General features: G+C 40.5%; 1 protein-coding gene across 2 annotated transcripts in view; it reads left to right on the plus strand.

Annotated features, from left to right (window-relative positions):
* The first annotated feature begins 4,599 nt into the window (after nucleotides 1–4,599).
* Nucleotides 4,600–14,876, plus strand: part of pcsk1 (proprotein convertase subtilisin/kexin type 1) — a 35,013-nt gene continuing 24,736 nt past the window's right edge. The window contains exon 1 of one of the 2 annotated variants that reach the window (XM_018090795.2): nucleotides 4,600–5,132. In XM_018090795.2, coding sequence (XP_017946284.1) covers nucleotides 4,950–5,132 — 183 coding nt within the window. In that variant the 5' untranslated portion in view covers nucleotides 4,600–4,949. Of the gene's footprint in view, nucleotides 5,133–7,819; nucleotides 8,356–14,876 lie in introns of those variants that run through there. The other variant, XM_004910458.3, reaches the window with a different exon arrangement.

Consider the following 14,876-nt stretch of genomic DNA (forward strand, 5'->3'; position numbering starts at 1 on the left):
ATCCTGAATGTGCGCTGGAAGCCAACTTGGTCTCAGTTTCCAGTGGAGTGAGTGAGTGAGTGAGTGAGCCACATCAGGGAGTTGGAGCATCAGTTGTGACATACTGCTAGTTATAAAAGCGGCTAAGGATTTGTTCCTCCTTAATGATGGTTAAACAGGTGTGCCTGGGTTGGGCTGGGTAATAGGCATGACCAAAAATGTCATGGGTTAAATTGAGTTGACCTAGGTGAAACTATTTTACAGATAAATCTGTGCATCACAAATGAGCAGAATTTAGACCTAAACAAGATTTCTTCCAACTGACTTGTTCATCTGGCTATAATTCCCAAGGCTTAATTCCGTAGGGAATGCATTTACACTGGGTATCAGAGTGGTCCCTTAGTGCTTATATAGAGAGCACTCACAATCTGGAGTGCAAAGTGCATGATGGTTTGCTTTTGTTTTTTTGCACCCTGATGCACACATAGTAAATGAGGCCTGTTATATTGTGGAAATTCTTACTATATAACTTAGGGATGGCCAACTAGTAGTTTGTTTAACTGATCTGTGACTCCCTACATCACACTGATAGCTGAAGGCAGTGTCAGTCCCTTAGTTATCCAAGTGCTGAGTTGTATGAAAAGACAACAAAAAAAATCTGTTTGATTAGTGGAAACATTAACAGAAGAGCTTTCTTGTACATGAATAAGGTTTACCCCTCCTTTGAATCCAGCTAAATAAATGCTGCTTAGATTGACTACAGTTCAAACATGTCTCTGTCAGCGGCCATTGTGTTTTATAGTTGAGCAACCCAGTTAAGAGCGAGGAAAGCAAACAGTAAAACAATATTTTCTGGGCATTTGTTACAGAAGAGAGACCATCTTCATTATTATTTTGGCTAAAGGCAGATATACAGCTCCCCATTGTATATACATAGAATATTACGCATCAAATAGTTACGCATCAAATATTACGCATCAAAATCAACATTTGCAGTTTATTAATTTTGCCTTAGTTTGCCTTATTTTGTGTTATATACTAATAGGTGTAGGTTTATATGGTTATGTGCACATGAAAATCCACCCTTAAGATAACCCTGTACAGCAAATATGCATATATTTGACCAAACTGACTCTAAAAACACCAGCCTTTTGGAGGGACTTTGTTGCCTTTATGAGGCTGCATACAGTGTCCCCCTGGTATAATAACTGTGTAATTCCCACAATTGTCCCCAACCCCCCAAATCATTAGTTCTTGTTCTGCCATTGCTTTTACAGACAGGCTGGAACTCAGGGGTCAGTGTTCAACCTGAGGAGATATCATCTGAGACTGAGCGTCAGGATACTTCTGGCCACATAGTGTATATGCTCAATAGGATTTTGTAGCAGATGTATTTGGTGTATTGTTATTACTTTGTTTTTTTTATTCATTTATATGTTCTCCTTCAGGCCACCTTTTCAAATGTTTGCATTTTATTATACCTGTATATTCCGTAGTAAGCTCTTTCCATGATTTAGGTTAAATGGCCCATAGACCTCAAAGCAAACAGAAGCAGATTGGTTGCTAGGTATAAAGGGACAAAGCTTTTCATCGGTTTCCTGTTTGCACACATTGTAGGCACAAGGCAATATGTTGTATGCTGTCATTAAATCTATATTCATTTCCAGGTTTTGTTCAGAGGGCAATATTTGGCCTCATTTATTATAGCAGCGATATTGTTATTCACTGCACTAGAATTTGTTAAGTGGATTACCTCAAGCATAACCAATCACATGTTTTCTTACTGGTGCTGTGTATGGGGCCACTTATATACCTGCTGCATGCAATTCTTGTATACTGTGACTGACAGAACTAGCATAAGCAAAACAGTGATACATGTGTGGGATCTATTATTCATATACTCATTATCCAGAATGCTCTTAATTACAGCATTTAATTAACTCAGGAACATTGAAGGGTTCCAGAAGATGTAGTTCTACAATTATTGGAAAGTTCCAGACAAAACATCTATAACCAGCTTTAAGCTAGCCATACATGGGCACATTTAAACTGGCAATTTGCCCCCTTCAGAGTGAGCCAGAGTGGGCCATCCCTGACTGCCTCTCCAGTAGATACCTGGCCACAAATCAGCTAGATATCTATCAAGCTGGTTTGAAAATCACCTAGGGTGGGGACTGCAACAGCACCTGCATAGACCTGCATAGACCTGCATAGTTGTCCAAGTTCCCATCATCCCCAGCTACAGTCAGATGATCCCAGTGGTGCCCAATAAAAAGGGCAACCATTCGGGAGTTCTAAGCTTGCAAAGCAAGTTACAGGGAAAACTTAAAGTGGCCATATCAAGCTGATTCAATCATTTGGGCCTTGATTTTTCAGCCAGATATTGTTGGGGCAGGCCCATTGAATGGCCCCATACCCAGGCAGGTAAGCTGCCAACTTTGTCTGAAGGGCCCAAATTGCCAGCTTAAATCGGCCAGTGTATGGCCACCTTTAGTCTCTGTGATGTATAAAATGTATAATGAAGCAGTAAAACTGTTAATGAATCGGGTTAAAGTGAGTGTAGGACTGCCCAGAATGGGGATGACTGGCCAGCTCAAATATATTGCAATATATGGACAAACAATCCCTGTTTTGCTTAAAGCAATTTTTTAGTATCTTAATGCACAGAATGTCTTCATTTTTATATATTGATAATGGGTGAGTGCAGAGGACCTCTTGTTTCTGTCTACGGATTTTAAACTTAGAATAACTGTATAGTAGGCAGTTCAACTTTTTGCAGAATATATTTACTTTCTGCATACAAGGAGGTTTGCACATGTGTGACATACCTGAGGCATTTAGCATAACTTACCTAAAGTGCCAATGGGGTCTAGCCTGTTTGTTAACTTCCACTGTATGTAGAATTAGGCAAAGAACCATTAACATAAACATATACAGAAGCAAACAGAGTAACTAGAGTAAGATGCAAACATGTCATGGTTCCTATATACAGGTATAGGATCTGCTATGCAGAATGCTTGGGACTTGGGATTTGAATCACCATACCTTAAGTCTGCTAAAAATCATTTAAATTTTATATAAACCCAATAGGATTGTTTTGCCACCAATATGGATTCATGCAGCTTAGTTACATCAAGTACATCGTACTGATGTCTATGGGAGATGGTCTTCCTGTAATTCTGAGTTTTCTGGATAATGAGTCTCCGCATAACTGATCCCATATTTGTACAATATGACCAGTAATTATTGGGGTAGACTCATTCTAGATCATTCCAGTCCATGCCTTAGGCATGTGTCCTGGAATATTTTTTCTTTAAATGCGCTCCTTTGGATTTTAGACATTGCTGAGCAGGTTTGTTATTTATCCTACACAATCAACCTTTTGCACACCTACTTTATTAACACTGGTTCTCTTCTATCCAAGCCTGCTCCAGGCAATATCCACCATGACAGGGGCTTTTTACCTTTAGTTTTGCCTATTTATCACGCTACTGAAAATTCTACTATGCATCACCAGCTTGCCAGTGCATGCTGGAACTTTTCAACAATAAAGCTGCAAATTCAGTGTGTTTTACATGTTCCCAGGATGATTCTCAGATCAAAATAAGAATTTTTAAGGTTGTTTTAGATCTGCTTTTAATCTGTAATCTCATTCCGCTGCTTACATGTTGGAGCTGGCTGCTCATTCATTTCTGCCTGTTGCTGTGTCACTGCAGTGCACTCGTCTGTGAATGCAAACCCAAAAATTCATTTTAGCCTAATAAAAGAAATTGGAATTCTAAGCCACAACATGCATTACATGTAACTGCAAATAAAACATTATTTGTCTGTTCTTTTCTGCACTCCTGGTCCCGAGTCATGCAACTAATCATCCCTCCTCCAGCCAAGTCAGGTCTCATAATTTTACATTGTTTTAAATGTCAGAACCATCAGTGCAGAGAACAGAAAGGAACAGATGGAAACTGCTTGTTTAACTACTAGCTTGTGTAATGTAAATTGGAAAGAAAGCTCTGAATGATATTCTTTTTTTAGGTAAATATATATATTTGGTTTAACACCAATACCTTTAACATGCCATTGTCATTACTCATTAGCTGTAAGCACATTTCTCATGATGCCAAGGTAACGCGACTAAATCAGCCAGCAGCTGCCTCTCCAAACTGGCAGAGTAAGTGTGCGCTCTCGGCTCCCTTACAGCGAGTAGAGATTCAGGCATTGGCAGCGCCGAGGAGTTGTAGCCGCTGTCCAGAGATGTGGTGCTGAAATCCCCACAGTACTAAGGGCTGAGGTGCCACAGCCAAAATCCCCAGATACAGTATACCATATGCTAGGACAACAGATAATGGACTAAAAGTCATATTAACTGAGCCTTTATTTAACTGAGAATGGCCATTAGCTACATGTATATAGCATGTGAAGCTAGCCTATATAATCTTACATTACAGAGATACGAGCAGCAGACACATCTAGTATAAAAAAGAGTATGTGGAGGCTGTGCCAGCTCGAAACAGTCTGTGGATCAGATGGGAGCAGAGAGCAGACATGTTCATATGGGAGCGCACTGTTTACTCCAGTGATGCCGGCAGCCTAGGAATAGCTTCCCTAGTATTTGCAGTGCAGCAGCTGATTTGCGGGCTGCTGAGCATGATTTGCCTTTGTGTGTGGGCGTCTCCAGCTGTAATGAGTGAGCTCAGTGTAGTGGAGCTGCGAGCACCCAGCACTTGCTATTTTAGCCTCTCACCTCCCTCGGGAATACCTTATAGATTGAAGACGCCTGGAAGTGTGTTTGACGTTGTTGTGACGTGTAAAAGACACATTTCTAATGAAGCTGATAAAGGACCGAGCATTTTTCTAGCCTCGGAGAGAGAAACCTGCTGCTCTTATCTGTCCACATAGCAACCAGGACCAAGCACCCCGATTTGAAATTCTCATTGGACTCTTTTGGGGGTTTTGGCTCAGACACTGTGAGAATGGAAGGACGATACTGGTACCCCGTGTGCATTGCTTCAGTCGCTGTCTTGTCCTTGTTGTGTCAGGTGCTAGCGGTTGGGGTGGATAAACGGTATGTGAATGAATGGGCAGCAGAGATCCCCGGGGGGCCCGAGGAAGCCCAGTTACTTGCATTGGAGTTGGATTATGATTACCTGGGACAGGTACCTCTCACCATTTAACTTTCTCATTATTGTCTGGGAATAATTTATATATCTGTACTGTATGTACACTAGGTCATGTGTCCTCTCTCTCTTCTACTGTATATTGTGCTCATCATTACACTATCAGCATTTTGTGCCAGAAAAACCTTACTGTATTTGTATCTATTAATCTATCTATCTATCTATCTATCTATCTATCTTTCTATCTATTTATCTAAATCTATTTGTGTCTATTTGCTATGACTACATTTTTTTCTCAATACTTCTATTTATTGGAACTGTATGTGCAGTACAAGATATTCTATATCCTTATTTACATTTTTTTGGACTCTGTAAGCTATAAGCTGTAGTCCATAGCAGTGACCAGTTCAAATTTTGAGTCCGACTGACATATTGTGATGGCTTCATTATGAATTAAGTTATAGTTGAGCAATCAGCTATATTCAAAAGCAAGGAGCTGGTTAATATAACTCCTGGCACTGTTGTGGGAATATAGTTCTAATACACACCTCAAGCCTCTAGGGTCCCACATTCTTTACTGGTATTATAGGCTCAGCCACTGGGATTCAGCACTTAGGGGCCTATTTTTTATGTGTGTAAAATGAAATTTGCGTAAAACTGTGTAAAAAGCTGTGTAAAAAAAATGGTTTGCTTTCTGAACGCCAGATTTTATGCTGGTAATTTGCTTACATTCCGGCGGAAGAAAAAATTCGGAAAAAAGTTATGCAGATATTATGCAGTTTTTTATGCAGCGAAGCTAATTTTGTTGCCGTTTTTTTACACAGCATAATAAATCTGCCCCTTAGGTGTCTCAAACCCTAACATGAGATGATAAGGGTTAGCATTAGGGTTATTAAAGTATTAGAAATGTAAAAATACAACATATCCACATAATATGAAGCTCTGTATATAAGCTCATTGTATGAAACGCTACATTAATTGCCTTCTTTTAATTCGAAATAGTAAAAAGGACTAAGCCACGATCGTGAAGGGGTTGGGGGTGGGGGATATTCACTCTGCATGCATTATTGAGCAATTTAATAGAGGAAAGCAGTAAACACCAGTTTGCTGTTCAGCCTCCAGGTTTGTAAATGACGTCTATATTCTGCTGTCATGTTATGTTGTGTAGGGGGAGCACTTAATCCATTGTGGCCTGGGGGCGCTGCTAGAGATTCCCATGGTTACATGGGAGAATGGAAACATATAACAGTTAAATCTGTCATAGATGTCATATATTCACTTGTGATTCACGAGTTGGCTACCATTGGATACCACAGCTGTAGCTGAACTGCAACTTCCCTTGCCCCTAAGCACAACTCACTGACAATATTGTGACAAAAGGAAAAGGGGACTAATAACAACCAGATGCTAACTTGTTCCACTTCAGTGATGCTGGCATTGTTATTTAACTAGTATTTATATAGACAAAATATATTTAATATATTTCGTTTGTTCCTTTTCAAACAATATATCTAATATAAATATAAAATATGCATTATGTATGTATAAATGAACTGCTGCTCAGTCTAACGGGAAGTAGGCAAAATGCATGTTTAAATGTGTTTCAATATATGTTAGTATTGAGTTCCAAATTGCAGAAAAAAAAACTTTATCCAGAAGATCTAGTATTCTACATAATAGATGCCATACCTGTAAATAGTGAGCTTCTCAGGGAAACCCAAATGATCTAAGTGCCCTGTGCAGACATACACTACAATACATATATACATACTGTACCCAGCCAGATCCCCAGGGCTGCTCATGTTGGATTCTATGCATGCAGATTGCTTTACTCATCACATCTGTGTTGTCTCAGGACTAAATCTGATTACAGGAAGCCTTGAAATCTACTAAATACTGAACTAGAGCGGAAAATATGTCTGCAAAATAATAATGAATGGGGAGGTGTCTCTGTGACAGTGCGTCACCTGTGGAGCCTGATTCGCTTTCTGCTCATTAAGAACAGCTTGGGACTGAGTTGTGGCTCCCCCACCCTCCAGTGCCTTGTGCTACTGAATGGACTCTGTTACGTAGCTGATATGAAGCTGCACTATTACTCCTGCTATCACGGCACCGCTTGATCCACTTGAATACATATATAAATATGCAATTTCCACTGTGCCTACTGCTGAATATGTAGAACTACAATACACACATGGGATTAAGCACTATATCCATGTGCACTTGCCACTGATAGGTAACTTATGGTCTGTGTATAAAATGAATGTGTATTAGAATACATAGATAGTTTGCATGAAAAACTCCCAAGCATTTCAGGCAGGTTTTCAGAGAATGTATAAATATAATGCAACTCTGTACCAGGGGCAAATTATTCACGTTTACTTTCTTTTCAGGGTTTAAAATAATTTCCTATTTTTGTTTCAACTGAGACCAAGTAAATAAGAAACCTCAGCTTTTACGTATTAATATAGATTATGTATAATCTTACATTACAGAAATACTACAAGCATACACATCTAATATAAATAAGAGTACGTGGGGGCTGTGCCAGCTAGAAACAGCCTATACGTGATTTTAAAAAAATTGCAGCAGCTTTGGAGGATGCGGAGAGAGGGTGCTGTGGATCAGATGGAAGCAGAGAGCAGACATGTTCATATGGGAGCGCACTGTTTACTCCAGTGATGCCGGCAGCCTAGGAATAGCTTCCCTAGTATTTGCAGTGCAGCAGCTGATTTGCGGGCTGCTGAGCATGATTTGCCTTTGTGTGTGGGCGTCTCCAGCTGTAATGAGTGAGCTCAGTGTAGTGGAGCTGCGAGCACCCAGCACTTGCTATTTTAGCCTCTCACCTCCCTCGGGAATACCGTATAGATTGAAGACGCCTGGAAGTGTGTTTGACGTCGTTGTGACGTGTAAAAGACACATTTCCAATGAAGCTGCTAAAGGACCGAGCATTTTTCTAGCCTCGGAGAGAGAGAGAAACCTGCTGCTCTTATCTGTTCGCATAGCAACCAGGACCAAGCACCCCGATTTGAAATTCTCATTGGACTCTTTTAGGGGTTTTGGCTCAGACACTGTGAGAATGGAAGGACGATACTGGTACCCCATGTGCATTGCTTCAGTCGCTGTCTTGTCCTTGTTGTGTCAGGTGCTAGCTGCTGGGGTGGATAAACGGTATATGAATGAATGGGCAGCAGAGATCCCCGGGGGGCCCGAGGAAGCCCAGTTACTTGCATTGGAGTTGGATTATGATTACCTGGGACAGGTACCTCTCACCACTTAACTTTCTCATTATTGTCTGGGAATAATTTATATATCTGTACTGTATGTACACTAGGTCATGTGTCCTCTCTCTCTTCTACTGTATATTGTGCTCATCATTACACTATCAGCATTTTGTGCCAGGAAAACCTTACTGTATTTCTGTTTTTCTATCTATCTATCTATCTATCTATCTATCTATCTATCTATCTATCTATCATCTATCTATCTTTCTGACTGTTTGTGTGTCTGTCTGTCTATCTATCTATTTATCTATCTATGTATCTATCTATCTATCTATCTGTCTATCTATCTATCTATCTATCTATCTATCTATCTATCTATCTATCTATCTATCTATCTATCATTCTGTCTGTTTGTGTGTCTGTCTGTCTATCTATCTATTTATCTATCTATGTATCTATCTGTCTACCTATCTATCTATGATCTATCTAAATCTATTTTTGTTTCTGTCTGTGATCTCTGCCATCAATCAAACATTGATACTAACAATAATTTGGTTAAACTACATTTTTTCTTAGTACTTCTATTTATTGGAACTGTATTTGCAGTACAAGATATTGTGTATGCTTATTTACTTTCATTTTTAGCCAGTTGCTCTGTAGCTGTGGTCCATAGCACTGGTCAGTACTAGGTATGAGTCTAACTGGCATATTGTGATGGCTTCATTATGAATTGCCATTCTTGTAAAAACCAAGAACATCAGTTTCAACATCGATGCAGTGAGCCATAAACCTGAAGGCCTTTAACTGTAGCTTGATGTTTCTAATAAGTATGTTGTACGATATAAGCTTTTAGTTACTGACTTGGAATACTAGCGTTCTTGCTTCGTGGAGCAGTCACAGACATGGGAACATGGAGCATGTGCCTTTACAGAATTTTCTCTTCCATATGCAGTATGGCACTGCTCTTAATGCCTATTTGTATCCTGTTTCACGTATGAGAATGGGCACCCTGCAGCCATCCAGATGTTCTTGAACTAAAGCTCTCAGCACCCCTAAAAGCTGAGCTGTAGTTTGACAACAAACAACAAACAATAGCTTGCTTATTCTGATTTACTGGGTCCCAACTGGAACAGAAAAAATAAATTATTTTAAATTATTTGCCCCTGGTAGAGAAGAGTTGCATTATATTTATACATTCTCTGAAAACTAGCTATGTATTTTTATTTATACACATTTATCTTATACACAGACCATTTACCAGTTACCTACCATGTGTGTATTTTAGTTCTACATATTCAGCAGTAGGCAGAGTGGAAATTGCATATTTATATATGTATTTAAGTGGATCAAGTGGCACCGTGATAGCAGGAATAATAGAGCAGCTTCATATCAGCTACGTAACAGAGTCCATTCAGTAGCACAAGGCACTGGAGGGTGGGGGAGCCACAATTCAGTCCCAAGCTGTTATTGATGAGCAGAAAGCGAATCAGGCTCCACAGGTGACGCACTGTCACAGAGACACCCCCCATTTATTACTAATTTGCAGACATATTTTCCTCTCTAGTTTAGTTTTTAGTAGATTTCAAGGCTTCCTGTAATCAGATTTAGCCCTGAGACAACACAGATGTGATGAGTAAAGCAATCTGCATGCATAGAATCCAACATGAGCAGCCCTGGGGATCTGGCTGGGTACAGTATGTATATATGTATTGTAGTGTATGTCTGCACAGGGCACTTATATAATTTGGGTTTCCCTGAGAAGCTCACTGTGTACAGGTACAATTTGGAACTTAATACTAAAATCTATTGAAACACATTAAACAAAATGCATTTAGCCTACTTCCCATTAGACTGAGCAGCAGTCCATTTATTCATACAGTGTGCATATTTCATATTTATATTAGATATATTGTTTGAAGAAAAAGGAGCAAAAAGCAAAAGAAACAAACATAACACATTAAATATTTGGTCTTTATACTAGTTAAATACTAGTTAACTAAGAACCCCAGGGTGAGCACCCAGATGTTATCTGCATTTGGAACTCAATATTAAAATCTATTGAAACGTATTTAAACATGCATTTAGCCTACTTCCCGTTAGACTGAGCAGCAGTTCAACAAACATAATACATTAAATATTTGATCTATATACTAGTTAAATACTAGTTAAATAACAACTCCAGCATCACTGGAGTGGAACAAGTGAGCACCCGGATCAACAGTCCCTTTTCCTTTTGTCGCAATATTGTCAGTGAGTCGTGCTTAGGGGCAATGGGAGTTGCAGTTCAGCTACAGCTGTGGGATGCAATGGTAAACTCACGAATCACAAGTAAAGTTTGTCATAGATGTCATATATTGTTATCTGTTTCCATTCTCCCGTGTAACCATGGGAATCTCTATCAGTGGCCACAATGGATTAAGTGCTCCCCCTACACAACATAACATGACAGCAGAATATAGACGTCATTTACAAACCTAGAGGCTGAACTGCAAACTGGTATTTACTGCTTTCCTCTATATAATAGAAGCAGAGCAAATATCCCCCACACTCCACCCATTCATGATCGTAGTTGAGCCCTTTTTACCATTTTGAAATAAAAGAAGGCAATTCTCATACAACATGCTTATTTACAGGGCTTAATATTATGTGCATATATACAGAGTTTTATACAATGTACATATGTTATCATTGAGGATTTTTGTATTTTTCAATTTCTAATACTTAAAGGTTTAAACTAATAGTCAACTGGGCTGTCTGTCATTATCACTATGGATAACCACTGCAAGACAGGACACCATGGCAAATACCACACTATAGGAACACTGGATTAGTTGTTCACACTGTAAACATGTTGCTGTTACTGAAGGGAGATGGGCAACAAATGTTTAATACTCATTTATCAAAATTGGAAAACAAGGACAACAAACTGCCTTTCACACAAAAACACAAAACCTTTATCCTTAACAACATTAACCAGTAATAACCTTGCAGCTCCTACTGCCATACTCTGTGTCTGTGAAGTACAAGGCAGACTCAAGTGGGACCAGTCCCGGCTATCTCGGGATTCAAATAGGCCCTGGCATTTTACGTACTCAGCTGCCCATACAGCCCCCCCCCCCCCAAGCTACTGACTAAGGCAGGGGTCCCCAAAATTTCTTACTCGTGAGCCACAGTCAAATGTAAAAAGACTTGGAGAGCAACACAAGCATCATAAAAGTTCATGGAGGAGCCAAATAAGGGCTAAGATTGGCTATTAGGCAGCCTCTATGCACACTATCAGCTTACAGGGGCTTTATTTGGTAGGAAATCTTGTTTTTATTCATCCAAAACTTACCGCCAAGCCAGGAATTCAAAAATAAGCACCTGCTTTGAGGCCACTGGGAGCAACATCCAAGGGGTTGGTGAGCAACATGTTGCCCCTGAGCCACTGCTTGGGGACCACTGGACTATGGCATTTTACAGCAGCCCCTCTGGCATTTGCCAGAATCCACAGATTGCTAGTCCGGGCCTGGACCACCATGTGCTAAGGTGTTGCAAAGGGAATATGGGGGAGGGGGCTATTGTATAGGGTGCCACCTCTCCTGCCTGGGAAGCCCAGGCAGGGAAGCGGGGTGTGACATCACAGTGTGGGGCGTGCCTTCATGGGAGTGGGGCTATGGTGCGGTGATCGGCAAATGGCCAATCGCTGCATCAATCTTCAAGAACTGAAACCTACTGAAAACTGGACTGTCCACGTCAAAATGGGACAGGTGGCAACCCTATAATTTTATAAAATGTTAGGTAAAGTCCTGGTCAGTCCCATTTATTTCTTCTGCTCAGGTCTGGTTGTGATGTTTGCTAAACCTTCTGGGTCCGGGTGGTGTATGTACACAAGGCACACATTGCACTCTTTAACCTCAACAGTTATGGAAATGAAGCCAGTGCATCTCTAACAGGGAATGCTTCTGAATACATTTCTTCACTGACATTTTATTCCTGAATACCATTTCAATAGTGCAATAATTGCATATTTAATTTGGGTTGAGGACAAAGGTCCATTAGGTTGAGCCCTTTAGTACAGATTATCCATACTCTAATCATTCTAAAGGTGGCCATACACGTAGTCTGGGAGGTCGCCAAGCGAGCGGATCTTCTCCCGATATTGCCACCTACGGGTGGGTGATATCGGGGGAATATAGGCTAATTCAGTCGTTTGGCCCTGGGGCCAAATGATCGAATTATAACGAGCTGATGCGGTCCCTGATCCGACTGAATTTTTTAACCTGCCCGATTGATATCTGGTCAGTTGTTGCTGCCCCTACAAAGGCTGATAAGCTGCCGAATCGGCCCAAGGAACCGATATCAGCCCGTGTATGGCCACCTTAATGCTAACTATAATCCCCTCATGTTAGCAGGGGCGCTGCTGCAATGAGTCAAACTGAGAAACTTGCCACAGGTGGCAGCACCCCTGAAGTTACTGGGGCAGCAAAGAGCCACTAATGGTAACTTAGAGCCAAAATTCAGATTTTTAAATTGAAATTTAAGATTCTTTAGAGCAGAGAGTGCTATTGCCAAAACGCCCCTGCATGTTAGGGTTTGAGAAACTAAGTGCTGAATCCTAGTAGCTGAGCCTGTAATACCAGTAAAGAATGTGGGACCCTAGAGGCTTGAAGTGCATATTATAACTATATTCCCACAACAGTGCCATAAATTATATTTACCAGCCCTTTGCTTGTGAAAATAGCTGGATGCACAACAGTGCCAGGAATTGTGTTATCAAGCCCCAGCTCCTTGTTTGAGAGTATAATTGGATGCTGAACTACAACTCCCAGTTCACAGTTCACGAGAGGCAGGGACTGAGTGGCGTCACTGAGAACATAGGGCTGGTTCATACACAAGGAGGCAGGTGTGGTACGAAGGGGTAAGGAACATAGTTAAGAGGCTAGCCAAATCATACTCACGGGGGCAACCATTAGCAGAGTACCTGGGATCAAACAGAGGCAGACACTAGAACAGAGCTGGTTCCTAACCAATAAGCTAGGGCTAGACAATTTGATACCCCAGGATCAACACAAATCACAGTTGGACTTTGTCCTCCAACCTCATTTGCACTATATCCATGTTTTGTTGGAATGATCCTCGTGTCAACACAGAATGAAACCATGTACTGTATTACTGAAAGACAAAGTCGTCATTTTGTGTGTTTTGTCAGGATGCCAAGAAGAGAGCAATTCATATAAACATTTGTACACGCACACATATATATGGCTATATTGATTATAAATAAAAAGAAAAAGGTTGAGAGTTGTGATTTTAATGCATAGGCTTGTTAATCAAAGAGACACTCTGGCTTGTTTACTAATAAGGTACAAATCTTGTTCCCTGCAAAACCCATTAACAACCAATGTGATGGTTCCTTTCATTATTCAGACTGCTGTAGGCTGGTTGCTATGTGTTAGTACACCAATTTTGTGGGCAATATTGCGTGAGTATTTCTCTTTTTGCCTCAATATTACAGTTTTGTGGACTTTGTTCACAAGTGAGAAGTGAACAGCTTGCGAGAGTGCTGCATGGGGGTCACTTTAACTCTATTTAACACAATACATACAGAATATGCAACTGACTGTGCCTGCAAACAGCTGCTTATCTGTGTTTGATGCAGAAGGAGGCAGAGTGCTGGGCTTTATTGGCCGTTTCTCACAATGGATTCTGTATAAAAAGCTGTACAAGGCTGACTGGCAGGGGGCACTGAACGAAGGCCTGGAGAATAAACTTGACAATGGTCTTTTATAATTAACTAGAAATTAACTCCGGCTAAAACTTACTTTATGACCATGTTCTTAATAGGAAAAGCAGATAAGAGATCAGTATTTCACATTGGCCATACCACAACATCCTTCTAGGCTGCCATTTGCCCCATGCTTCCACCCGCTGATGTACCACATGAAACTACTTACTGTTCCTTCTCTGACATATAACATTATATACTACATCATCTGTACGACTCTGCTTCTGGTGACATAGGTATGCATGGCAACAGCCTGCAGTTTGCAGTTCTGAACTTCCAGTTAATACCATCCTTGTTAGTTATATATGTTCCTTCTCTTTCTCTTGGTTATCCTATCCTATGTTCCTCACAAAATGGGGCATGTAATATTTTACTTATACACTAGGAGACAAGGAAGTTAATAATAACTGGGTTAAGTGGGAACAGGAGTCAGAGGAAGCAACATACACAATATTTATCTTACAAACCAACAGAACAAAACAAGCTCTGTACTCCATTGGTCTCATAGCCCTTATGTTCCTGATGAAGTCCAACAATCTAGCACCTCTGTGTGGGTCTATAGTAGTGATGTGTGGGTTGACCCACAAGTTTGCCCTTAGGGCAGTAAAGTTTAAGTTTGGGCTACCATTGTGATGGGTAGGGTTCTACAATGGCAACATTTGGGGGTTAAGGTCAGGTGTGGGTGGAGTTTTTCCTGACCTGCACAGCACTATGTATATACTGTACAGGGGATGTATCATTTTTGGGTACAACAGAATTTGAAATTCTCCATCTAAGATTCAGCCAAATACC

The sequence above is a fragment of the Xenopus tropicalis genome, chromosome 1, assembly GCF_000004195.4.
Source record: "Xenopus tropicalis strain Nigerian chromosome 1, UCB_Xtro_10.0, whole genome shotgun sequence".
NCBI lineage: Eukaryota > Metazoa > Chordata > Amphibia > Anura > Pipidae > Xenopus > Xenopus tropicalis.